Source organism: Aquarana catesbeiana, linkage group LG07 (genome assembly GCF_042186555.1).
Source record: "Aquarana catesbeiana isolate 2022-GZ linkage group LG07, ASM4218655v1, whole genome shotgun sequence".
NCBI lineage: Eukaryota > Metazoa > Chordata > Amphibia > Anura > Ranidae > Aquarana > Aquarana catesbeiana.
The window spans coordinates 24,490,552-24,517,061 of record NC_133330.1 but is presented as its reverse complement, the minus strand read 5'-3'; the positions used below and the strand labels follow the sequence as shown (position 1 = coordinate 24,517,061).

The following is a 26,510-nucleotide window of genomic DNA, read 5'->3' as shown; positions in this document are numbered from 1 at the left end:
ACGATTATTCTGGGTGAGGTTGGGAAAATTCGGGGTCTTGAGAAGGGCAGGGAGCCTCAGGCGGTCTGGAAAAGGGCGTGGAGGAATATCAGACCTGCCTTTGGTGAACTGCTCATCTCTGGGTGAGGAGCTCTTTTCTTTTAATGTTTCTTTCACTCAGCTTGTGTTGGTTAGTATCTTCTTTTTGAAGAAGGGCTGCATGCATAATGGGTGCGGGTTTGTTTCTGGAAATCGGCGTGGCGCCGCAAAGCCGGCGTCGCACCGATTGGGACGCTCCCATTGCCGGCAATAGGCTCCAATGTGACATGCGACTTGACCTGTCAAATCGCATGTCAAATTGCGCCGATGTGAAGGGGGGCTAAGGAGAGTATAAGTTCCTCTTGACCACATTTCGTTAAATTTGCACAATTAAGTACAGGAATTTTGCAAGCGCTCTTAATAAACGCCTGTCGCTAACGCTCATGTAAACCAATCCTGCAGATTTTGAATACGCTGTGCTGTGCGATTATGTCTTTTTTTCACAAATCCTCCCCTGCTAACACTCAGCACACTGTTACTCTATGTGTCAATAAAGCTGGTTGTGAGAAGGAGGGAGGAGGGAGAGGGAAGTGAGCACTTCCTGCAGAGATCCCGGAAATGGAGGCTGCACATGTCATCTCCAGGGTGTGTGGGTGAGGGGCAGCGGGGAGGGATTGTCTGTGCAGGGATCAGGAGTCCTTCTCATTGTCTGGATTATTAACCCCTCCACTGCCACTGACACAGGTCTGTGTCTTCCCTGAGGAACTTACAAGGGTCAGCATGCCTAATGCTGCATGTATGCATTATCCTATAGGCAGTAAATATGTGTCTTGGATTGTAATTTGCACATGAATGCCCTCTGAGCCCATCCCTCCGACTTGTCCCTCCGAGCTCCAGGTGACGTATTTACTGCCTATCCCATGAATGCGTAGAAAACAGAGGAGAGACCGCAGAAAACGACTGAGTGGTCTGCTCTTGTTTATTTGTTGCTTGCTTTGTTTTTGTATTGTTAACCGTTTATACCTGAGTATACATCTGTGTTTGTTCCAAACGCTGGATACACTGGAACTACAAGTCCCAAGGATGGCCGATACCGTAGACCAGACTTTCTCATCAACCTTTTAACCCCAGAGGAACCCCTAAAACAGTTCAGGTCTTGGGCAACCACCGCTAACACCAATGTATTGATGGTCAGTGAGAAGAATCCTCCTTAGATTGGAGGTCAGTGGGAAGAATCCTCCTTAGATTGGAGGTCAGTGGACAGAATCCTCCTTAGATTGGAGGTCAGTGGGAAGAATCCTCCTTAGATTGGAGGTCAGTGGGAAGAATCCTCCTTAGATTGGAGGTCAGTGGACAGATTGGAGGTCAGTGGACAGATTGGAGGTCAGTGGACAGAATCCTCCTTACATTGGTGGTCAGTGGGAAGAATCCTCCTTAGATTGGAGGTCAGCGGGAAGAATGCCCTTTAGATTGGAGGTCAATGGAAAGAATACCCCTTACATTTGTGGTCAGTGGGAAGAATACCCCTTACATTGGTGGATAGTGGGAAGAATCCTCCTTAGATTGGTGGTCAGTGGGAAGAATCCTTCTTAGATTGGAGGTCAGCGGGAAGAATCCTCCTTAGATTGGAGGTCAGCGGGAAGAATCCTCCTTAGATTGGAGGTCAGCGGGAAGAATCCTCCTTAGATTGGAGGTCAGCGGGAAGAATCCTCCTTAGATTGGAGGTGAGTGGGAAGAATCCTCCTCAGATTGGAGGTGAGTGGGAAGAATCCTCCTCAGATTGGAGGTGAGTGGGAAGAATCCTCCTCAGATTGGAGGTGAGTGGGAAGAATCCTCCTTAGATTGGAGGTGAGTGGGAAGAATCCTCCTTAGATTGGAGGTGAGTGGGAAGAATCCTCCTTAGATTGGAGGTGAGTGGGAAGAATCCTCCTTAGATTGGAGGTGAGTGGGAAGAATCCTCCTTAGATTGGAGGTGAGTGGGAAGAATCCTCCTTAGATTGGAGGTGAGTGGGAAGAATCCTCCTTAGATTGGAGGTGAGTGGGAAGAATCCTCCTTAGATTGGAGGTGAGTGGGAAGAATCCTCCTTAGATTGGAGGTGAGTGGGAAGAATCCTCCTTAGATTGGAGGTGAGTGGGAAGAATCCTCCTTAGATTGGAGGTGAGTGGGAAGAATCCTCCTTAGATTGGAGGTGAGTGGGAAGAATCCTCCTTAGATTGGAGGTGAGTGGGAAGAATCCTCCTTAGATTGGAGGTGAGTGGGAAGAATCCTCCTTAGATTGGAGGTGAGTGGGAAGAATCCTCCTTAGATTGGAGGTGAGTGGGAAGAATCCTCCTTAGATTGGAGGTGAGTGGGAAGAATCCTCCTTAGATTGGAGGTGAGTGGGAAGAATCCTCCTTAGATTGGAGGTGAGTGGGAAGAATCCTCCTTAGATTGGAGGTGAGTGGGAAGAATCCTCCTTAGATTGGAGGTGAGTGGGAAGAATCCTCCTTAGATTGGAGGTGAGTGGGAAGAATCCTCCTTAGATTGGAGGTGAGTGGGAAGAATCCTCCTTAGATTGGAGGTGAGTGGGAAGAATCCTCCTTAGATTGGAGGTGAGTGGGAAGAATCCTCCTTAGATTGGAGGTGAGTGGGAAGAATCCTCCTTAGATTGGAGGTGAGTGGGAAGAATCCTCCTTAGATTGGAGGTGAGTGGGAAGAATCCTCCTTAGATTGGAGGTGAGTGGGAAGAATCCTCCTTAGATTGGAGGTGAGTGGGAAGAATCCTCCTTAGATTGGAGGTGAGTGGGAAGAATCCTCCTTAGATTGGAGGTGAGTGGGAAGAATCCTCCTTAGATTGGAGGTCAGTGGGAAGAATCCTCCTTAGATTGGAGGTCAGTGGGAAGAATACCCCTTATATTTGAGGTCAGTGGGAAGAATGCTCCTTACATTGGTGGTCAGAGGGAATAATGCTCCTTACATTGGTGGTCAGTGGGCAGAATTCCCCTTACATTGGTGGTCAGTGGGCAGAATTCCCCTTACATTGGTGGTCAGTGGACAGAATGCCCCTTACATTGGTGATCAGTGGACAGAATGCCCCTTATATTGGGGGTCAATGGGAAGAATACCCCTTACATTGGGGGTCAGTGGGAAGAATGATCCTTACATTGGTGGTCAGTGGGAGGAATCCTCCTTAGATTGGAGGTCAGTGGGAAGAATCCTCCTTAGATTGGAGGTCAGTGGGAAGAATCCTCCTTAGATTGGAGGTCAGTGGGAAGAATCCTCCTTAGATTGGAGGTCAGTGGGAAGAATCCTCCTTAGATTGGAGGTCAGTGGGAAGAATCCTCCTTAGATTGGAGGTCAGTGGGAAGAATCCTCCTTAGATTGGAGGTCAGTGGGAAGAATCCTCCTTAGATTGGAGGTCAGTAGGAAGAATACCCCTTACATTGCTGGTCAGTGGGAAAAATGCTCCTTACATTGGTGGTCCAGTGGGCAGAATGCCCCTTACATTGGTGATCAGTGGGAAGAATACCCCTTACATTGGAGGTCAGTGGGAAGAATCCTCCTTAGATTGGAGGTCAGTGCGACATTGGTGGTCAGTGGGAAGAATCCTCCTTAGATTGGAGGTCAGTGGGAAGAATGCCCCGTCTCGCCGTCACAACAGCTGATCTTAAAAATAGCTGTTGTGCTGTTCAGTACGGCGCATGCGCAGTTCGTCCCGGGCACTTCTTGACAGAAAACCGGTTCACACCTCTCTGGGGCGACTGCGGAGCAGATTGCACAAGGGTCCTGTGTGTCTTTGGCCCTGTTTCAGGTCCAAATTCAGCTAAAAAGCTATACAGGGAGATCACAGCTGTTCTGTGTGTTCTCCACCAGCCCCCTCCGTGTCCTTCACCGCCCCCCACCCCCGTTCTCCTCCGGCCTCTGTGTTCTCCTTAGCCGGCTGCAGGGAGATCTGTCAGGAATTGGACACAGTGAGCGAGATTTCTCCTGCGTCCTGTGATAACTGAGCAGAGTAAACTGTGTTACTCTGCTCAGTTTATGAATGAATAGGAGCCTCTGTCTCCTGTTCATTCATCTTCAGTGCTGAGAAAGGGACTGGGGAATCTGTGTCCTCTGTCTCAAAGGGGAGATGTCTGGGGCCTGTTTACATCCATGATATCTCACCGAAGCCCCCAAAAAATAGAAAAACATTTATTGTAAAAGAATTCTAAAAAAATTAAAGTGTAAAAAAAAAAAAACTACTGACACCACTCTCACCTGCCCTACCAACACTGTCCACTCTCCCAACCCCCTCCCCCCAAAAACCATTGTGAAAAAGATTAAATACAAATTAAATTGTAAAACAAATCAGTTCGTAAAAATAAAAAATGACTGACACCGTCCACTGCCACATACCCCCCCCCCCCCTTCCTCAGAAGCACTGTGAAAAAATATTGAAAAAGTGATTTAAAAATGTTGTTGCCGGGGGTGGATGCAGGAGCAGGGCGCCACCTGCCTGAAATGAGTTTTTGTAGGTTGGAATGTCTGGATTTAGTAGTTTGATGAGCGTCAGGGGGTGTTAAAACTTTTCCACAATTGAAAGTGACAAAAATAAACTAATTTTAACGCGCCGCAACCACACCAAAACAGGGCCGAAAATGCCTGCCAGAGCATTTGCGGAGTGTTGCCATAGACTTGAATGGGAGGCGTTGAAAGGCTTCAAATGCCTCCTAACTTGACAGGCTTCATTTTCGAAGCAACGCGACGCTAACGCTTAGTGTGAACAGCACAATGTGCTGTCTATTATATCTTGTGCATAGGTGTTTGAGGGGTGTTTTTAACGCCTGTCAAATGCCTCTCAAACGCCTGCTCTTAATGCTAGTGTGAACTTAGCCTTAAGCTTCTCTCAGCCTTCCTTTCAAGCTGAGCCAATCAAAGCTGGAAATGTACATATTTTATATAAACAAAATTACTTATAGTTTTTGAGACCAAGGAGAGGGGATTGACTGCTCCGGGCTTCAACAAAATGGCAGCCTCCAGCAAGAGGAAACGGGAGCACTGCTGAAGGCAATTTACAGCAAACACTAATTTTAGTAGCAATAATTATTAATGTTGAATCTATTTTCTTTTGTTAAAGAACATGATTTGTTACCGAACTGTTATAGGTAAAGTTCCACTTTAACAACTGGGGAAAAAACCTCCAAACCATAAACATTTTCAAAAAAAATATTTTACAATACATAAAAGGTAAGAGCTGGAAATAGGGTTGCCACCTGTCCAGGATTCATCCGAACAGTCCGGGTTTTGAATCACGTGTCTGGGTTTCATTCCCCCCTGAAACATGGACACATTATTTAGACCAGACTGTGGTTGAGGGATCTGTAGTGTTGGGGTACTCAGTACCATTCAGTGGATGATGGGAAGGAAGATCGTTGGGTTACCCTCCTCTCCTGCTCCCCCTCCCCTCACCTCCATTTTCTGGCTTTTCATCCTCGCGTATCTCTGGCAGAGGATGTTGGTGGTATTGGCCTGAAACCCGGACACATTATTCAGACCAGACTGTGGTTGAGGGATGGGTAGTGTTGGGGTACTCAGTACCATTTAGTTGATGATGGGAAGGAAGATCGTTGGGTTACCCTCCTCTCCTGGTCCTCATCCCCTCACCTCCATTTTCTGGCTTTTCACCCTTGCGTATCCCTTGCAGAGGATGTTGGTGGTATTGGCCTGAAACCCAGACACATTATTCAGACCAGACTGTGGTTGAGGGATCTGTAGTGTTGGGATACTCTGTACCATATAGTGGATGATGGGAAGGAAGATCGTTGGGTTACCCTCTTCTCCTGGTCCCCCTCCCCTCACCTCCATTTTCTGTCTTTTCACCCTTACGTATCTCTGGCAGAGGATGTTGGTGGTATTGGCCTGAAACCCAGACACATTATTCAGACCAGACTGTGGTTGAGGGATCTGTAGTGTTGGGATACTCTGTACCATTTAGTGGATGATGGGAAGGAAGATCGTTGGGTTACCCTCTTCTCCTGGTCCCCCTCCCCTCACCTCCATTTTCTGGCTTTTCACCCTTACGTATCTCTGGCAGAGGATGTTGGTGGTATTAGCCTGAAACCCGGACACATTATTTAGACCAGACTGTGGTTGAGGGATCTGTAGTGTTGGGGTACTCGGTACGATTTAGTGGATGATGGGAAGGAAAATCGTTGGGTTACCCTCCTCTCCTGGTCCCCCTCCCCCACTATTTTCTGGCTTTTCATCCTCACATATCTCTGGCAGAGGATGTTGGTGGTATTGGCCTAAAACCCGGACACATTATTCAGTCAGGACTGGGTATAGCTTCAGGGGGCCTGTCACGCATCCCTGTCACACATTTACTAGAACTGATCTCCTGTATTTTACTTCTGCAGCAGCTGAATGTCAGCTTCTCCACCTCTCCCTCCTGCCTGCATTCAGCTGCTGCAGAAGTAAAATACAGGAGATCAGTTCTAGTAAATGCAGCCTCCGCTGCCCTTCCTGTCCAGCTTCTTCCTTCTGCTTCCCCCGGGCTCCTGTGCGCTCCCATTTGCTTTGCGCCTCTAAAGTGCTCGGGGTTTGGCTTGACGGAAAGGTGGCAACCCTAGCTGGAAAGCAACATGTACGTAGTTAAAGCTATTGTCATGTATGCAAATGTCTACCATCTTGAGCATCTGTTAGGCTGACCTTAAACTGAATCCTGTTTTTCCCCCTCTTCTCTTTTTTTCAGGTCGGGTATTAGATTCGGAAACGGCTTTAAAGTGCGACATCCAAGTGTTCAATAGAATTAAAAATTAAAACATCCCTTCCTTCACCCGGAGCAATTTGTAGCCACGTGTTTGTTCAAGCCAAGCTTGGAAATCCAAAGACTCTGAGGTTCAGGAGGAAAATCACCTAGGCAGTGCTTACATTCCACTCGGCGCAGAGCAAACACCGTGTAGTCATAGCATCGGTGGCTCGCTGCCAGCTTCCAGCGGTAATAATGCACTCCGTGTCAGATTAGCTTTTCAATACTACGATTTTTCTCCAGAACGGGATTAAAACTCGCAAAAACACGCAGGTTAAATCCTCGGCGTCTCCATACCCAGAAAACAAGCGTCCAAGAGCCTCCGCGGCTTTGCGTTACAAAGTCCAGCTCTGAATGTGTCAGATCCCGGTGTGACAGATAACAGGTCACGCACGTTTTATATACCTAGTGTACGGGGAAAAAAAACACAGAACGCTCTTTTGGGTGTAATATTTAGAATCCTTTTTTATTTTTTTATTTTTTTTTAAATTTAGGATTTTTTTTACTATTGGAAAACCTTCCAGGTTTTTTTTTTTTTTTTTTTTTTTTTTTTTAAGCTGAGAAGTTTAAAAAAAAAGAAGTAAGTGGTTACAAATATTTTTCCTTTGCAGAAGTTTTTTGTTTATATTTGAATTAGAGAATTAATAAAAGACTTAAGAAAATTTTGGTAAGATTCAGTCATGGATGGCGCCAACGGCTATGAGATTAGCAATAGAGAAGAGGAAGACAAAGACGCGGGTGACACCGTACAGCCGCTAATCCCGGCTCTTCAGCAGAAGAGGAGGAAGTTAATTCTTCATCTAGATCTGAATAACACCATCCTGGTATCTGATACAGCCACTGGGCAAGGGCTTAGGGAAGCGCTTAATTCCTACCTGAGCACTGTTGTCTGGGGGCAGATAGGCAACACAGGTAGGTGTATTTTATTTTTTATTGTGCCAACAAAATTTGCAGTGCTTTACAGAATACAGTAAAACCTTGGTTTGAGAGTAACTTGGTTTGAGAGCGTTTTGCAAGACAAGCAACATTTTTCAAAAATTTTTGACCTGATATACAAGCGATGTCTTCATATACAAGTAGCGTCATGTCACAACTGAGTATAAAAGAGAAGAGAGGCGCCTCTAAGTGTAGCAATATGGGTGCATTTAATGGAGATACAACATTTAACAGCATATTGCTACACTTAGAGGCACCTCTCTTCTCTTTTATACTCTGTGGCTCCTGCTGGATTTTGCTTCTAATCCCCTTGTGGCGGCTTCCATTTGTGGATGGACATTTTATGGTTACACAACCTGGTCACATTACTATAATCTTTTTATATGGACTATAAACTGAAGGACCTATGAATAAATGGTTGTAGAACGAATCATTTGAGTTTCCATTATTTCTTATGGGGAAATTTGCTTTGATATACAAATGCTTTGGATTACAGGCGTGTTTATGGAACGAATTATGCTCACAATCCTAAGGTTTTACTGTACATAGAACCATGTTTTTCAGCCTTGCCTTTGATGAAGCTTATAATCTAGTACAGCTATTCTCAACCAGATTCTGTGGAACCCTAGGGTTACTCCAGAGGTTGCTCAGGGGTTCCTTTGAGCTCTGGCTGACCTCTCATCTTATGGTGCCTGCATAGTTCTGGTTCCAATGCCACCTGTCAGAGCTAGCGGCATGACACCAGTGATCTTCTTGGCTGTCTGTTAAGGCGGCATTCTGATCACCATTCTTAAGAGTACCATGCTTCCTACTGGCATCCAATATAAGGGGCTTTTTTCCCACTGACCACCAACGTAGGCGCCATTTTTCCCACTTGCCCTGCCTGAATATTTTTAGCAGGGGTTCCCCGAGACCTGAATATTCAAGGGTTCCTCTGGGGTAGAAAGGTTGCTCTAGATAGTCAAGGGCCAGTTTGGGTTAAACCAAATAAGCCAGGAAGCTAGCATTTTAAAAGCCAGTCAGACATTGCATCCTCCATATTTCTCTCATTATAATTTGTCTTAAAAAAAAATTTTTTGCTTTCAACGTGCCTGTCCAAGGGTCATTCTCTTTAAAGCGACGTTGACCTAGCCTTAAACATTTAAAAGTAGCAGTGGTGGCATATGCAGACCTTTTTGTGGTGCTCTCAAGTGCCCGTGTTAGTTCTCAGGTCAATCCCTCTGGAGCCCATTGGATGCTAGACCCAGGATGTACAGTGGGGCAAAAAAGTATTTAGTCAGCCACCAGTTGTGCAAGTTCTCCCACTTAAAAAGATGAGAGAGGCCTGTAATTGTCATCATAGGTATACCTCAACTATGAGAGACAAAATGTGGAAACAAATCCAGACAATCACATTGTCTGAATTTTGAAAGAATTTATTTTCAAATTATGGTGGAAAATAAGTATTTGGTTACCTACAAACAAGCAAGATTTCTGGCTCTCACAGACCTGTATCTTCTTCTTTAAGAGGCTCCTCTGTCCTCCACTCATTACCTGTATTAATGGCACCTGTTTGAACTTGTTATCAGTATAAAAGACACCTGTCTACAACCTTAAACAGTCACACTCCAAACTCCACTATGGTGAAGACCAAAGAGCTGTTGAAGGACACCAGAAACAAAATTGTAGACCTGCACCAGGCTGGGAAGACTGAATCTGCAATTGGCAAGCAGCTTGGTGTGAAGAAATCAACTGTGGGAGCAATAATTAGAAAATGGAAGACATACAAGACCACTGATAATCTCCCTCGATCTGGGGCTCCATGCAAGATCTCACCCCGTGGGGTCAAAATGATCACAAGAACGGTGAGCAAAAATCCCAGAACCACACGGGGGGACCTAGTGAATGACCTGCAGAGAGCTGGGACCAACGTAACAAAGGCTACCATCAGTAACACACTACGCCGCCAGGGACTCAGATACTGCAGTGCCAGACATGTCTCACTGCTTAAGCCAGTACATGTCCGGGCCCGTCTGAGGTTTGCTAGAGAGCATTTGGATGATCCAGAAGAGGATTGGGAGAATGTCATATGGTCAGATGAAACCAAAGTAGAACTGTTTGGTAGAAACACAACTCGTCGTGTTTGGAGGAGAGAGAATGCTGAGTTGCAACCAAAGAACACCATACCTACTGTGAAGCATGGGGGTGGCAACATCATGCTTTGGGGCTGTTTCTCTGCAAAGGGAACAGGACGACTGATCCATGTACATGAAAGAATGAATGGAGCCATGTATCGTGTGATTTTGAGTGCAAACCTCCTCCCATCAGCAAGGGCATTGAAGATGAAACATGGCTGGGTCTTTCAACATGACAATGATCCCAAACACACCGCCCGGGCAATGAAGGAGTGGCTTCGTAAGAAGCATTTCAAGGTCCTGGAGTGGCCTAGCCAGTCTCCTGATCTCAACACCATAGAAAAACTTTGGAGGGAGTTGAAAGTTCGTGTTGCCCAGTGACAGCCCTAAAAGATCACTGCTCTAGAGGAGATCTGCATGGAGGAATGGGCCAACATACCAGCAACAGTGTGTGACAACCTTGTGAAGACTCACAGAAAACGTTTGACCTCTGTCATTGCCAACAAAGGATATATAACAAAGTATTGAGATGAACTTTTGATATTGACAAAATACTTATTTTCCACCATAATTTGCAAATAAATTCTTTCAAAAATCAGACAATGTGATTTGTCTGGATTTGTTTCCACATTTTGTCTCTCATAGTTGAGGTATACCTTTGATGACAATTACAGGCCTCTCTCATCTTTTTAAGTGGGAGAACTTGCACAATTGGTGGCTGACTAAATACTTTTTTGCCCCACTGTACATGGGGCCTTGATTTCTTACACTTACAACACATTTATATAGCTGCAAGTACAGGAAAAGTGCAGCTGTCTCTGAACACAGCCGGGGACAAAGCAGTCGCATGACAGATGATTAAAAAGTCGGGACTATCCTGCCAAATTCAGGACAGTTGGCAAGCATGTTCTTTCTTTACAGAAGTCTTCAAGTTGGTCACAAAATGCAGGGTCCTCTTTTTCTGAACTTTTTCCTGGCAGCAGCCTGCATGATACAAATAGCTGTCATCGGCACCACTCTATGAACCAGTATCCTGTGAATAAAGAAGCAATGCCTCTTCAGGGGACGGTCCCATGATGCCCTAGACTTACAGTAGCTCATCAGTCATACAGGTTGAATGACACTGCCAGTCATTCAGCCTGGAAGACTTAGGACCTCTTGTGGTGAAACAGAAGTACTGCGAGGGACAACTCCGGATTGCAGGTGAGCCTGAGCTGACTTTATTTTTAACACCTGCTGGGGGTCTTGTTTAATTTCTAAAAATGATGCCCAGAGTCGGGCTTCAAGAATTCCCCTTTCTTCCAGCACTTAGCTGTGTCCCTTGTCAATTAACTTTAATGCCACAACTTCAGTGGGCAATAGAGACTCTGGCATTTGACACCTAAATGGCAGATGTTAAGCTTGATGTCGGGAAGGGGGTGGGGCTACATTTTGACTTGGACAGAAGTCAAGCCATCATATACAGCCTAGGTCTGGGATCCAGAAAGCTCCACGGGTATTAGCATGGAAACAAACCCAGGTACTTGTAGGCACCATAAGATTCCTTCACGTCACCACTTCTGTTGCCATGTTTTAGGCCATGCCACGTTCACTTTAAAGTGTCATTAAATCCACATAAAAAACTATCAATAAATGGTGTATTCCATGCTGTTCATACTCACTCAGTCACTGAGATAAGTTTACTGTATTCTGCAAAAAAAACCTGGTTGATCTTGCTGCTCTCTTTCTCCACCTTCTGTCCATGTCCCCAATTCAGCTAGGGATTTTGCAGCTGTGGTGGCAACTCTACACATGCTCAGTTTTCAGTGGGTTTCTATGCTGAGCATTTCCGCCCTATCACATCTGAGCAGCCCATGTGACTATAGAGTCACACATGTGGGCGTATACACAGTGGTAAATGACAGCCCACTCCCTCCCTCCCCCCTCCATGCCCACTAACTATCTAAACACAATCAGGGTAGGATTTTACATCTTGATTGATGGAGGCTTCACCTCCCTCTTGTTCTAAGACACAGGCTGGGGGGGGGGGGGGGGCGAGACGCAGCCTGTGACTGGCAGAAATCCGCCCACACCACAAAATAATAAATTATATTTGTAGGCCAGTTTAAAACAGTTTATTGATATTAATTATTTATTTTTACTCTGTAGTCTAAAGGCAGTTTTTTATTTTATTTTGAACACGTGACCAGCAGCAGAGGACTAGAAGCTCCTCCTGCTTATTATGTTTCCCTGCAGACAGGCTTGGAGAGAGCTGGGTCATATGACAGCTGTATATCAATTAGGAAAAAGGTACTTAGTACATTTTTTTTTTTTAAATTAAAATAATTACAGTGCCATCATCCACATACAGAAATAGAAGGGACAATGTAAATTAAACATTGTATGCGTAGTATCACTCTAAGTAATATTAGATAAACTCTTTGGTATCATTCAATCAGACACCTTTCCTTGTTTGTTCCTTTAGTTCCGGTTTAAAAACGAAACGAGAGAGACCATGGTTTTGTGTGCAAATTAGACATATTGATAATTGAGGTCTAGTGTAGAAGATCATCCATACATTGAAGCGTAGAAGAAAATAGTATAGCCAGTCAGATCTTATTTTTCATTTAGGTGCACCATAGTAAATTGGAAATTGGGTGTTTGCTTCGTAGCCAGTTCAGGTATGACTCCTGATTAGCGGCATTGTTTTTTTTTTAATAAATTGATTTTGTTCTAGGTGAATGGGAATTGATAAGTGATCAAACCTCCGTCAAGCCTCCATCCCAAGACGCTATCAACTATTGCACTCAGTTTGGGCGTGATGGCTCCTTCAGTGACTCCAAGATAGGACGGGTCTTTAAGGAGGTCTTCACCCGCCACATGGGCCTGCTACAGTGGCAGGGAAAGGCAGACGACCTGTTTACACAAAGAGAGGATGGACAGTTGTACCACTGGATCCTGCCGTCCTTCTTCCACCTGCTCAGCACCCTCCATCAGCAGGGGAGGCCATTCTCCATCATACTGAGGACATTCGGCACTGACCTTCCAAATGTGCTCCAATCTGTTCATGCTGCTTTAGCTGGAAAACACCCACAGTTCCCTCAGCTGCAAGAACTGCCGGTAAGTACATAAAGATTTGGGAGAGGACCTATTATTTACTATAAGTCATTGAATTAAATCTGATGATGTCTATCACTTTTCATTGTCTGGTCCATTCCCTAGCTCAGTGTGGAGCTCACTCCAGGGAAAATCCGATGCAATAAAAGGGAGACGGTGCTGACCCGGGGCACTACTCGTGTGTCCACGAAAGGAAAAGAGAGAAATATTTATGACTACTTCACTGCTATGTCTGGAATAGGAGGGTTTCAGGACCATTTTGACTGGTAAGGAGGAGGGGGAGCCGATATGAACGGGGTCGGTTGAGGGCCCCACTCAGACTTTTCTGGCTTATCTTGGGCAAAGTTTGTGATGACATACACAAGGTTTTCTGATCTATTCGACTCCTATTCCCCCGGATGAGCCTCCACTGACACCAGTGCCCCATAGACATAGGATGGTCTATGGGCCAAGGGCCAAGACTGTCATCTAAAGTACAAACGGAGGCGGTCGATCTTCCATCCCTGGTATCCATTGTTATCACAGGCCATCTTCTCCATCAAACCAATTTGCTTCAGTTAAGCCGGCCCATACATGGTTCGAAATTTGGCGGTTCAGCAGGGGCCAGCCAACATTCGATCCATCTATGGGCAAGGCCGATGGCACCACTGATCAACTTGGGTACAACCAACCTGTTGGATCTTTTACATGCAATTACTGGCGGCGGCTAAAAAAATCCAACAGGTTGGTTGTACCCAAGTTGATCAGTGGTGCCATCAGCCTGCCCATAGATGGTTTGAATGTTGGCTGGCCCCTGCTGAACCGCCAAATTTCAAACCATGTTTGGGTCCGGCTTAACTGAAACAAATTGGCTTGATGGACAATCATTGTGTTCTGACGGCCAGGAAGGCTCCCAGCCCCACTAAGCCCTCTTACCCCCCCCCCCCCCCCATGGTGGAAGGAAATAAAATTGAGTTATCTATGGGCTTCCTTAAGGTCCAGACACACGATAGGAAAATCGGAAGTTAAATTTTCTCTGATGAACAATCTGCCGATTTTCGGATCGTTAGCATGGTGCCTTCGAATTTTCGTACCACAAAAACTGAATGTGCATGCTATAAAATTTTAATCGTACGTTAACACAACGTCCGGTTTTCGTTTAACCACTTGCAGACCAGCCACCGCAGTTCTACTGCAGCAGGTTGGCTCGGCTGCGCAAATCGCCGTAGCTGTACGTCGGTCCCTTTTAACAGCTATAGAAGGCGCGCGTGCGCGCCGCCGGGGCCATTGCACGTGGTCGGCGGCCACGATGTCCGCCGGCTGCGCACGATGGCTCCACAGAGAGCCAGAACAGGATCTCTCAATGTAAACAAACAGATCCCTGTTCTGACAGGGGAGTAGAGAGAGCTCGTCTGTTCCTAGTGATCAGAAACCGCGATCTATCTCTACTCCCAGTCAGTCCCCTCCCCCTTAGTTAGAAACACCTCCCTAGGGAACCCTTAACCCCTTGATCTCCCCCTAGTGTTAACCCCTTCCCTGCCAGTGTCATTTATACAGTAATCACTGGCTATTTTTAGCACTGATCACTGTAATAATGTCACTGGTCCCAAAAAAAAGGTGTCAAAAGTGTCCGATCTGTCCGCCGCAATGTCGCAGTCCCGCTAAAAATCGCTGATCACTGCCATTACTAGTAAAAAAAAAAAAATATGTAGAAGAATACATATTGGCCTAAACTGATAATAAAATTTCTTAAAAAAAACCAAACAAACATTTAAATATTTATTATAGCAAAAAAGTTAAAAATATTGTTTTTTTTTTTTTTTTCAAAATTGTTAAAAGCACAAAAAATAAAAACTGCAGAGGTGATCAAATACCACCAAAAGAAATCTCTATTTGTGGGAAAAAAAGCACGACCGCGCAATTGGCAGTTAAAGCGAAGCAGCGCCGAATCGCAAAAAGTGGCCTGGTCATTAAGGTGGTAAATCCTTCCGGGGCTGAAGTGGTTAATTAGTACAGTTTTTCATCCAAAAAAAAAATCGTAAGAGCAAGACTACGCATGCTCGGAAATGAAAGAATACATACAAAACAATTCAACACTTTACATCCCTTCTGAAGTTGAATTCTGTCATATGAGAATTTTCGTATGTTGAGTAACCTCTTCACTTTCGATATAAGACTAGCATGTAACAAAAAACAGGCAAACGTTCCTCCGAAAATCTGATTGTGTGCTTTAGGCTGCTAACAGAAAGCACTCCCAAAAAGGAGGGCGGTCTTAAAATCCAGCTATACAGGAAACAGTAGAAGAACCACAACAATAGTTAGAGAGTCCAAAGCAATGTTTTACCAAATAACTGATACAAAGCCAACACGTTTCAGAGGTTCAGACACTCCCCCCCCCCCCCCCCCCTTCTTCAGGGCTTATGTAATGCATAATCTCAAATGTGGCTGGACTTAACTGATATGAAACAATAGTTATTTAATATAGTGCATGAATTTTTGTAAGTGGCAGTAGATTCATGTGTTGGTGATCCTCAGAAGTCTGGGGGGGGGGATAAAGCTGGAAGGGTAGGATAAAGACCCAAATGATGACCCAGGGTGTCCACTGGGAAAAAAAGAGATGGTAGAGTGTAGTATGTTCATATAATTATCATTGCCAAAAAGTAGTGGTTTATGTGGGAAAAAAAAAAAAAGAACAAAGTAACTTCTATTCAGTGAGTTTGTGGTAACCCTGTTGGGTAAGGCACTCAACCTTTCATGGGTACAAGTGGATAATACCCGTCTTCATACAGGATAGAAAGAGTTGGTCGCTCTCGATGTTTGGGGCATCCCAGTCCTCGGTCCTCGGAGGGGCCCTCAGGGGGTGGTGATATGCTTGTTGTTTTGGAAAAGGCCAAAAAAAACCTGTTGGTGATCCAAATGTCAGAGCCCATTTAGGATGTGTAGTAGGATGGTGGTGTGTCTGGATGGGTTGGAGTCATCATATTTGACGAAACATTTAGAAGATGAATTTTGTGGCTAAAACTTGCCACTGCCTCAGTTTAAGGGTTTAAGGTTGAGTTGGAGTGTCTGAACCCCTAAAACCTTTTTTCTTTCACTTGATTATTTAATAAAATATTTCTCTGGACTCTTTAAGCATTGGTGTGGCCTTCCTATTCCTGTATAGTTGGCTCTAATGTCTATGAGCATCCTTAGATTGCTCCAGGTCAGTGACTTTGAGTCAGAGTGTAAGAACGACGGTCAGTAAACTAGCATTTTCTATGTGATCCTCTGTATATCAGGACAGGTCCGCTTTAACATACTACACTCTATTCTCTTTTAATAGGTGGGCAAGAAACAGCTTTACAAGTTCCGGAGGGAAGCCATTATGGATTGATCCCAATGACTGCGATAATCTGCATATCATCATAGATGACAATATCCGTCTGACTGAAACCGATACGATTGTGAATAGCCGGGTGAGTTCTATGGAAGTCATTATAGTAAATGTTACCAATGCTAACACTTTGCTAGCATTGAGAAAACTGTTTAAATCTTCAGGATTAGCTTCAGTTTAAAAAAAAAAGTATAGTTTGATCGGACCAAGCTGGCCTAAACTAACTATTTCCATCATTAACATGTTTGGCCGTTGGGTGTGTTGTATTAGCTGAAGCAACAGAAGTATACAGCGCTGTTTTCCAGGGTGCGAGAGGAGACTTTCCTGCCCCCCACCTGGAACAAAATGTCATCGGTCTGAGCTACACTCAGCCATTCACAGGCAGCTTTGTATTCTATTACTGAACACAAAGTTTCCTCTGATTCTGAGTTGGAGATTGTGACATCAGCCCACCTCTTGGAATCAGAGAAAGCTTTGTGCGCATTGATGGAATACAAAGATGCCTACGAATGGTCGAGACAGGAAGGTTGCCTCTCCTACCCGGAACACAGTGCTGTATACTTATGTAGCCTCAGGTACATACAGATTATACAGCACACCCAGCGGCTGCAAGTGTTAGTAAGGGTGATCGTTCATTTGGGCCAGCTTGGCCCTAACAAACAAGTTAAACTGAAACTTAACCTGGAGATCAGCTTTAAAATTGTATCTCCATTTTTGTGGAGGAAAAACAATCCCCTCTAAGTGGAGGGCCGTGTTTTCCCACACGGGGATGTACAGGTGTCCCATGCATCCCCATGCATGCATTCCAATTGCTGGCAACTGAGTCTCAGCAGCTGCATAGAGAGTCGCTGCTCCCAATTTGACATCAGGGCCACGAACCCACGCCATGTCCTTTCCAAAGCGATTTCTGAATGGGAGGGTCAGCCTTCATTATAATGAGCTGAGCAAATCTTAGAGCTTGTTCACGCGCTATCTTCTAGACCCCACATCTCTCCATAAAGAGGACCAGTCACAGACTATTCCTATTACAAGGGATGTGTTACACCCCTTGTAATAGGAATACAAGTGATCAAAAATCTTTTTTTTTTTTTTTTTTACAAGGAAAGTGTAAAAATAAAAAAAGTAAAATAAAATAAAAAATGAAAGTGCCTCCACACGGGGCGTGGCCTGGACAGCAATGGTGTAGGTCGCAAATAGTGTGAGCTTCGCTGTCCCAAACTCCTAGCTACCATCCTGTCCGAATCCTGCTCATCCTACACCTTATCTTGCACCCGGGGATCCCTCTGCCTCCTGTGTTGATCTGGGAGCCTGTCAACCCGCTGGAGCACCGCACCAGGCCGCTGTGTCACGGACCTCCGGATCGGCATTGGCCCTAGGAAAGGCCGCGGCTTCGGCCTAGTTCCTGGAGCGGCGGCCATCTTGCTGCACCCAGCGAAGGCCGAACTACACCCCACGGACCTCCCGGAGGGCTGGAAACTCACCCATCTCTTGTAAGACCCTCTGGATTACCTCAGGCCGCTATAGGGGTACTTTTTATATGCAATAATTGCCCTAGAGTGGGCCGCGGCTTAGACCTGTGCTCAGGAGCGGCGGCCATCTTGCTACACCCAGCGGCGGCCTGGGGGAGACATCCTGACTTTACTAAGTGTCCTGTGCCCCGCCCCTCCTAAAACGATCTCTGGGCTGCCTGTGACTGCTGTCCAGTTATAAATACATCTAGCTTTGGCTTTGGGGACGAGAATTAGGCCTAATTCCCGGAGCAGCGATGATTTGGCGTTACCTGGGGACGGCCTGGCTGCCCACACTCCGAGAGTGAGAGAGGGAACATGTCCCCGCCAAAAAGGACTTCCAAGGCCGTGGATAAGTTGGCGAAATATCGCCATCAAGACCAAGACCCGCAGGCAAAAAATGGCGAGGGCACGTGCTCAGCGGCAGACCATCAGGGCGCAGACACAGCTAAGGTCCTGGATGCCATTGCGACGATGCAGGGGACGCTCACCGCCAAAATAGATGAGGTCAAGATTGACATCTCCCTGCTGCGCCAAGACCTATCTAAGGTAAAGGACAGGGTTACCGACCTGAGACACGCATCGGAGCGGCGGAGGACATTCTGCACCCCCTGAGACACACCACAGAGGACCTGCAGCGCCAGATTCAGCAGCTACACGCTCACCAAGATAATATGGAGAATCGTCTGAGACGCTGCAACCTCCGTTTTATTGGTTTACCTAAGAAGGCTGAGGGCACCAACCCCACTGAATACTTGGAATCCCTCCTGATTCAACACTTTGGAAGAGAGGCCTTTCCTACTATGTTCACAGTGGAACGGGCACACCGCGTCCCAGCAAAACCTCCTCCTGTGGGAGCCCCTCCCAGAACTTTTATTGCCAAGTTTCTTAACTTTAGAAATAGAGATAAAATCCTTCGACTAACCAGAGAGAAGGGTAACATCACCCTGGGCAACGGACATCACCCTAGGCAACGGGCAGTGTTTCCCGACTTCTCTAACGAAGTCCAAAGAAAGTGAGCATAGTTTCAAGATGTCAAGAGGCGGCTCAGGGCGGCGCACCTTAAATATGCCATGTTGTTCCCGGCCAGACTGAGAGTGGAGGAAGATGGCAGAGCCATATTTTTTGAGGACCCGAAGGCAGCAGTACACTGGCTGGACCGACGCGGACGTCCGGACGGATGAACGGGTTTGCGGCATGTTACTGCGAGTAATGTCACTATTGTTTTTTGTTGACGGGCCCCCTTTTTCTTCTGAATGTCCCCTCCGTTGTGGGGGGTACCCCCGATTCTCCATTTGCCTCTTTCTACCTTCCCCCCCATCTTTATAGCACACGCATTACTGAATGTAAGAACGGAGATTCCCCCCTCCCCCCTTTTGAAGTTAGGGGGCCCGATCCTTGTACTCCCCTTGGGGGGGGAGGAATTTGACTTCTTGTTAACCCTAGAAACTCGGCTTCGGGCCTGGAGCTCTTTGGACCATAGAGCTTATCACCCTGTGCATCTCATTGCCCTCACAGCTTATACATGGGGATACCGTGGAGTGGAGGCCCCTGAACTCTGATACATCAGGATGACTGTATATCCTTGCAGCGAGAGCATCACTTGGATGGAGACAGAGACAAAGGACATGATTCATGCTCTAACCTTGCTTCACTCAGTGAATAATCGCCCCCATCATGTTTGCAACCCCCTTTTGCTTTTTCTTTATATTTTGTACCTTTTTGCTTATTATATTCTAAGTATTGTACCTCCAGCTAATGTTGCTGGCTGGAAGATGATCTATACAAAGGTTGCATGGGAATGTATGCTTCCGCCAAGTTGGGGCGGCGAGAAGCTGGGAGAGAAGGAAAATGCTGGATCTTTTGATCACAGCATTGGGAATGTTAGCACCGTTGTGCACACGTTCTTTACTTGGAATGTTTTTAAACAAGCACTTATTACATATGCAATGTGTTGGTTTACTTGCAGGGTGGGTGTGCTGCCTTGGTTTGAGGAGGAGAGGTCGCCCTGCGGATCCACATGCGATATATGTGCACGTGAACACCATGGCAGACATTACATTTATGATGTGGAATGTGCGGGGCATGCGGGATAAGATTAAAAGGACAGCAGTCTTACAATATTTGAAAAGTCAAAGGGTGGATATTGTTGCATTGGTGGAGACACATGTCACGGGTCATTTACAGGCGGCCCTGAAGCGTCCTTGGGTGGGGTGGGCTTACCATAGCACCCACACCAATATGTCTAGAGGGGTATCAGTGTTGATTGCAAAATCTACACCTGTTGAATTGGTCTCCATGGTGTCGGATTGGCAGGGCAGGTACCTCTTTCTACATGCAATTGTGGGGGGAGACCCCTTGTTGATACTGGCTAGCTATATCCCCCCTCCATATAGGGCAGACGTGATCACAGAGGGTCTTGCATTTATAGCATTGTACTCGTCTATACCAGTAGTGTGGATGGGGGATTTCAATCACACGATGACTCCATCCCTTGACCGCCCGGCACGGGCTGAAATCAGACCTGATGAACCACTGCATACTAGGTTGTACCGTACATTGACCGAGTTTGCCCTTGTTGACGTGTGGAGACATCCTAATCCCACGACTAGAGCATATACTTGCCACTCAATAAGTCACAATACCATGTCCAGAATAGACTACATACTCATATCCAGGGCCCTTTTGCCAAAAGTCACGGGGTCAGGATTTGCCCCTAGGACCCTGTCAGACCACTCTCCGTGTTGGCTAACGGCATCCTTGCGAGTAGCTTCTTCTACTAGAAGCTGGCGGCTAAACCCTCATTGGTTATCCCTTCTTACAGACCATGACTCTATTGCCAGGGAGCTGCTCTTCTTTTTGGAGGGTATGCAGGGACCCCCCCGCCCTCACTACACACTGGGACGACTTTAAAATCCATGCCCTCAGAATATTATCCTCCAGAATAAATAGGTTAAAACGAAAGTCCAACACTGAACTTCAACTCACATCTGACAAACTACAAGAACTAGAAGAGGCATATAGTTCTAACCCGACCCTTGAAAACCTGGATAGAGTGAAACTGCAGACCCAACTAGTCGTGCAATTGCACACTGAGAAGGCTAAACAGCGTGTTTTTTTTTTTTCAGGCAGAGGGTGTATGAGCAGGGTGAAAGGGCGGGGAGAGGCTGCTGGCCTATTTGGCTCACATGGACAATAAGCCCCCAGTCGTGGTGTCGCTTGTTGGCCCAGACGGGTGTAATATAACAAACCCAGAACAGGTAGCAGATCAATTTAGACAATTCTATGGCAATCTATATAAATCCCAACACACGTACACGCAAAACGAAATTCAATCATATTTATCTTCCATACAGTTCCCCCGCCTGAATCGAGAACAAGTTGAGCTTCTTGATGCACCTATTTCCGACCACGACATCACGGAAGCGGTTGCACAGCTAGCTAAATCTAAAGCTCCAGGGATGGATGGATTGCCTCTGGAATTTTATGTCACTTACTCGGATATATTGGTCCCCAAGCTGAGAGTCTTATACCAGTCTATATTTGATCAAAACTTACTCCCCGAGTCTATGCAGGAAGCCCAAATCATAGTTCTCCCCAAGCCAGGAAAAGACCCGCATCTCCCTGAATCCTACAGGCCTATCTCACTCCTGCAGGTAGATATAAAAATTTTAGCTAAAATTCTGGCTTCTAGATTAAACACTGTTATCCTGACTTTAATTCATACGGACCAAACGGGCTTTCTGCCGGGGAAAAATACAGCCATGAATATTTATCGACTTTATATGAATATCCAAGCCCGACACGACAACTCGGGGACGAGGGTGGTGGTGGCGTTAGATACAGCCAAAGCCTTTGACTCCGTGGAATGGCCATTTCTGTGGGAATGTTTGCATAATTATGGTTTTGGGGCACGCTTTATAAAATGGGTACAGATTCTATATCAGACACCCAGGGCGAAAATCTTTGTGAATGGATGGCTCTCTGAGCAGTTCCCACTTGAGAGGGGTACTTGACAAGGGTGTCCCCTCTCTCCCTTACTGGATGCGCTGGCAGCGGAGCCACTGGCCATTGCCATCAGAGCACACCCCGATATTCAAGGTCTGCGCCGGGGCCCTACGGTCGATAAAATAGGAATGTATGCTGATGACACCATACTATACTTAGCAGACCAGGAACCATCACTTCAAGCAGCGTTAAGACTTTTTGAACAAATGGGGGGATACTTGGGATTGCGTATAAATTGGGACAAGTCTCAGATTCTTCCAAAAGATGTATTCCCTCCCCCTTTCACAACTCCCCTGTTACCACTTGCTAGAGTATCCAAGATTAAATACTTGGGGGTGGAGGTAACCAGGGACCTGGTAGACTATACACCCCTGAATGTAACCCCTTTGTTTAACTTATTGAAAAATAAAACGCAGACATGGTCCAGATTACCATTAGGGGTGATGGGGCGCGTAAATTTAACTAAAATGATCTTACTGCCCAAAATTCTTTATCTGATATGGCACGCCCCCCTATATATTCCCCTAAAAATCTTTAAGCTGATGGAAGCTATCCTAAATTTGTTTGTCTGGGGTAATAGTAGACACAAGCTAGCTTGGCAAACCCTTAAAAATCCCACAGACATGGGGGGTGTATCTCTCCCGGACCTCCAGGACTATTATTTAGCCTCGCAGCTTTCCCACATGTACCATTTCCACACGTCTGAAATGCAGCGCTATAGATCGTTAGTTTGTAACAAACCAGGACACCCGGCGTATACACCCATTCAGGCTATACTTCGTGGGAAAAAAACACAAGGTCCCTCTGCGCGGTACAACACGGGCACGTTGCTACATCACCAAAGGGTATGGGAAATATCTCTAAAGAAGCAGAATCTGGGCAGGTTTCACTCCCACACTCCACTGTGGCTTAACAGTCATATGCCGGAACTGGAAACAGTTCCAGACTCTATAGTTTGGGCTAGACTTGGAATATTGTATCTCCATCAGGTTCTGTCCACCTCTGGGCTCAAGCAGTTTCAGGTTCTCAGGGAGGAGTTTTCCCTTCCACACCAACTAGCGTTTAAATACCTGCAGCTCCGCCACGCACTTAGAACCCAATTGCCGGACTTGGATGTGGAGATGGAACCTCCCCCTGTGCTGAATATAGTTATGGGAAATGACCCCTCTAAGCTTATATCACACTTATATTACACAATTAGACAATGAGGCGGCACTGCTGTTTCACACAAAACGGTATGGGAACAGGACGTAGGACTTATAGATGACGCTGACTGGGCCGAGATTTTGGAGGCAACCAAGACGGTGTCCCCTAAGCTGTCCGACCGACTGACACAACTGTATATTGTACACAAAGCCTATCTGACCCCGGTGAGATTGGCAAAGTTCCATCACACGCCGGACCCGACATGTCGCCTGTGCAGAGCTGACTCGGGCTCGTTTTACCATCTTATATGGAGCTGCACACATGTTCAGACATATTGGATGCAGGTTGTCCGTTTCCTCCATGATAATATAGGATCCCCTGTGGTGCTGGACCCTAAGTTATGTATTTTGGGACTATTACCAGATGTAGAGATGGATAAATATCACTCCATTTTCATTTTTGAAACATTATTCTTAGCACGCAAAGTAATAGCGCAGAGATGGATGCAGAATATGCCCCCCACACTACAGTTGTGGAAAAAAGCAGTCAATGACACCCTGCCATTTAAGAAACTGATCTACGCACACAGGGGATCCGCACAAAAATATTCAAAGATCTGGGACAGATGGTTGGGGGATGGGGAGACCTGTATATAATGGGTCCAAATCCAGTGCAGCGTTCCCCTACACCAAAAACACGGTATATTTATAAGTTGGATTAATCTACCGCATAACTTACGGCACATGTGAATATATGTGAATGTATGCCCAGTAGTATTCCTGCATATTTAATTGTGATGTTACAATATTTATCTGACCATCCGTGGCTAAATATACCCGATTGACTTGTAAAATGTGTTTTATATTAATAAAGTTGTTTTTTTCCAAGTAAAAAAAAAAAAGCGCCTCCACACGCAGAAGCGAATGCATACGTAGGTTGCACCCGCATATGTAAATTACGTTTAAACCACACGTGAGGTATCACCGCGAACATTAGAGGGACAGCAATAATTCTAGCCCAAGATTTCCTCTAACTCTAAATATGTAAGGAATGGTGGAAAAAACTTGCGCTAATGAGCAAAACACAGTGAGTCAAAATTGCTTAAATTCACGAAATGCAGCTGCAACAAAATACTCCAAATATCCATAAAGTAAAAAACATATAAAATAAAATTTGTGCGCTAGCAAAATATATTGAAGTAGTATAATTAGAACGCTCCTTGGGATAATAACCGGAGCCACAATGTGTTTGAATCCCAACACAAGAAAATACCAAAACAGTAGATACAAATAGTGCATTAAATTATATCTCAAATAAAAAATGAAAAATGAAAGAATGTGAAAAAATATTTCAAAACAGTGAAAATCCTGAAGGTACGATTGATCACTCAATCATTTTAGAAGACACCACATTCAGTCCGTGAAAACAGATTAGCTAAAATTGAGTGAAAAAAAAAAAAAAAAAAAAAAAGAAGAAAAGGACGTTCACTTTGGTGTATCACATCAGAAGCAGGAGATATATTTTGCTAGCGCACAAATTTTAATTTATAACTCTAAATATGTAACCTGTAAAAAAATGTAAAGTGTCGCCTATGGAGATTTTTAAGTCCCGAAGTTTGGCGCTATTCCACAAGTGAGCGCAATTTTAATGTGTGACATGTTAGGTATCTATTTACTCGGCGTAACATCCTCTGTCACGTTATACAAATAAATTGGGCTAACTTTACTGTTCTTTTTTTTTTTTTTTTTTCAGGAAAGTTTTTTTTTTTCCCCAAAAAATGCATTTGAAAAATTGCTGCGCAAATACCTTGTGACATAAAAAGTTGCAATGACCACCTGTTTATTCCTTAGGGTCTCTGCTAAATATATATATATATATATATATATATATATATATATATATATATATATATATATAATGTTTGGGGGTTCTTAGTAATTTTCTAGCAAAAAAATTATGATTTTTTACATCTGCAGTGCTGGAATTTGCGCGGTATTGGGAGTGGTTAAGAGTTTAGTTCCACTTTTGTAACATTTCTCCATCTGTCTCAGGTACTTCTGGACAACGGTAAAGGGAGGAAGGCGTCCAGGAATGCCCCCACGTCAGAGCTGTACGACATCTGCTTGGTGCAGACGGATCTCCTCCGAGCCATCGCCGAGAAGGACTACTTCCTAGACTGTGTCCGTGCCTGCGAGGAGAATTATGAGACTTACTTTCAGAAATTTCTGCTGCGTAGGCAGAGCTACGGCTGAGCGCTCTTCATTTTTCATTTATATGATGCACTGATCTATTATTTATTTAGTTTTTTTTTTAGGTTTTTTTTTTTTTGCTGTTTTCTTATTTAAAAGTTTATCCACTCTCTCTCTCAGGGAGCCGTCTCCGGCTGCATTATGGGTCACCTAAAGAAAATGAGACTTGTTTTCTGACTTAGTCTTAGTTGGACTTTCTGATTAGTTTGCTGAACTCCAAGTAGTTATAAAAAACAGAACAAAAAAAAAAAAACATACCGTATTTATCGGCATATAACACGCACTTTTTTCCCCAGGGGAAAATCGTGGGTGCGTGTTATAGGCCGATCCCCGCCGATTTTGTGTCATCGGAGCGATCGCGGCAATTGCCACGGTCGCCGCCGACATACACAGCCGTGGGTAGATTCAAATATGGCGCCGAGACTGCAGGGATTCGTCGGAGCCGAGATACACATACCCGAGTGTTCTCGGCTTTTTTCGTTGTCGCCGCCGTCACGCCCAGTCCCGCCCTTGGACCTGTGTTATCTCCATCACAGGGCTGGACTGGGCGTGACTGTGAGCGGCGCCGAAAAAAGCCGAGAACACTCGGGTATGTGTATCTCGGCTCTCGTCGGAGCCGAGATACACATACCCGAGTGTTCTCGGCTTTTTTCGGAGCATCAAAAAATGCACCTCTGTTGTGTTTTTTGAGTCACAAGACCCATGAAAAACGCACTATAAGCCAGGGAAAATCGTGACAAAATCGCAGCCGTTTTCGGCAGACATTATCAGCACTTTTTTTTTTTTTCTTTTGGCACAATGCAAAAAACCCTATTTTTGTCCGATAATTTTTGGCGGCTGAAATTTCAGGGCAACACTAATATAAATATAATACTGTACACATGTGATATGTGCAAAATTTCTTAGAAGTATGGGGATTCCACATAAAAAAAAAAAATATATATATATTACTCAACTAGGTGGGCGCAGCATTGATCTGATGCTGCATCTGTCCTCCTGCTGCACTGAGAACTGAGCGATCAAGCAACACTGATCGCTCAGTTCTCCCCCCTCAGCTCTAAGCAGAGAGACGGTGACTGTGAAACTATCACTGTCACTAGTTGCTGATCGCGACTATTTATAAAAAATAAATAAATAAAAGGTCCAGTATATATACCATATAACTTTCACGCAAACCAATTAATGTACATTCATTGGGATTTTTTTTTTTTTTTACCAAAGACATTTAGCAGAATGCATTTTGGTCTAAATTTATAAGGAAATTAGATTTTTTTTTTTTTTATTGGATATGTTTTATAACAAAATAAATTATTTTG

General features: G+C 45.1%; 2 protein-coding genes across 4 annotated transcripts in view; one reads left to right on the top strand and one right to left on the bottom strand.

Annotated features, from left to right (window-relative positions):
• Positions 1 to 7,134, bottom strand: part of LOC141102792 (uncharacterized) — a 64,189-nt gene extending 57,055 nt beyond the window's left edge. The window contains exon 1 of the mRNA XM_073591797.1: positions 6,686 to 7,134. The gene's annotated coding sequence lies outside the window, so the exon portion shown is untranslated. The remainder of the gene's footprint in view (positions 1 to 6,685) is intronic.
• LOC141102791 (uncharacterized) lies at positions 591 to 26,142 on the top strand. Of its 3 annotated transcripts, none has more exons than XM_073591793.1 (6): positions 591 to 663; positions 6,729 to 7,697; positions 12,552 to 12,934; positions 13,037 to 13,197; positions 16,233 to 16,365; positions 24,997 to 26,142. In XM_073591793.1, the coding sequence occupies exons 2-6, from the start codon at positions 7,466 to 7,468 to the stop codon at positions 25,195 to 25,197; spliced, it is 1,110 nt and encodes a 369-aa protein (XP_073447894.1). In that variant the 5' UTR covers positions 591 to 663; positions 6,729 to 7,465; the 3' UTR covers positions 25,198 to 26,142. The 3 variants fall into 3 exon arrangements, with proteins under 3 accessions (XP_073447894.1, XP_073447893.1, XP_073447895.1); XM_073591792.1 differs by having other exon boundaries at positions 635 to 762; XM_073591794.1 differs by lacking the exon at positions 591 to 663 and adding an exon at positions 769 to 915.
• The last annotated feature ends 368 nt before the right edge of the window (positions 26,143 to 26,510 follow it).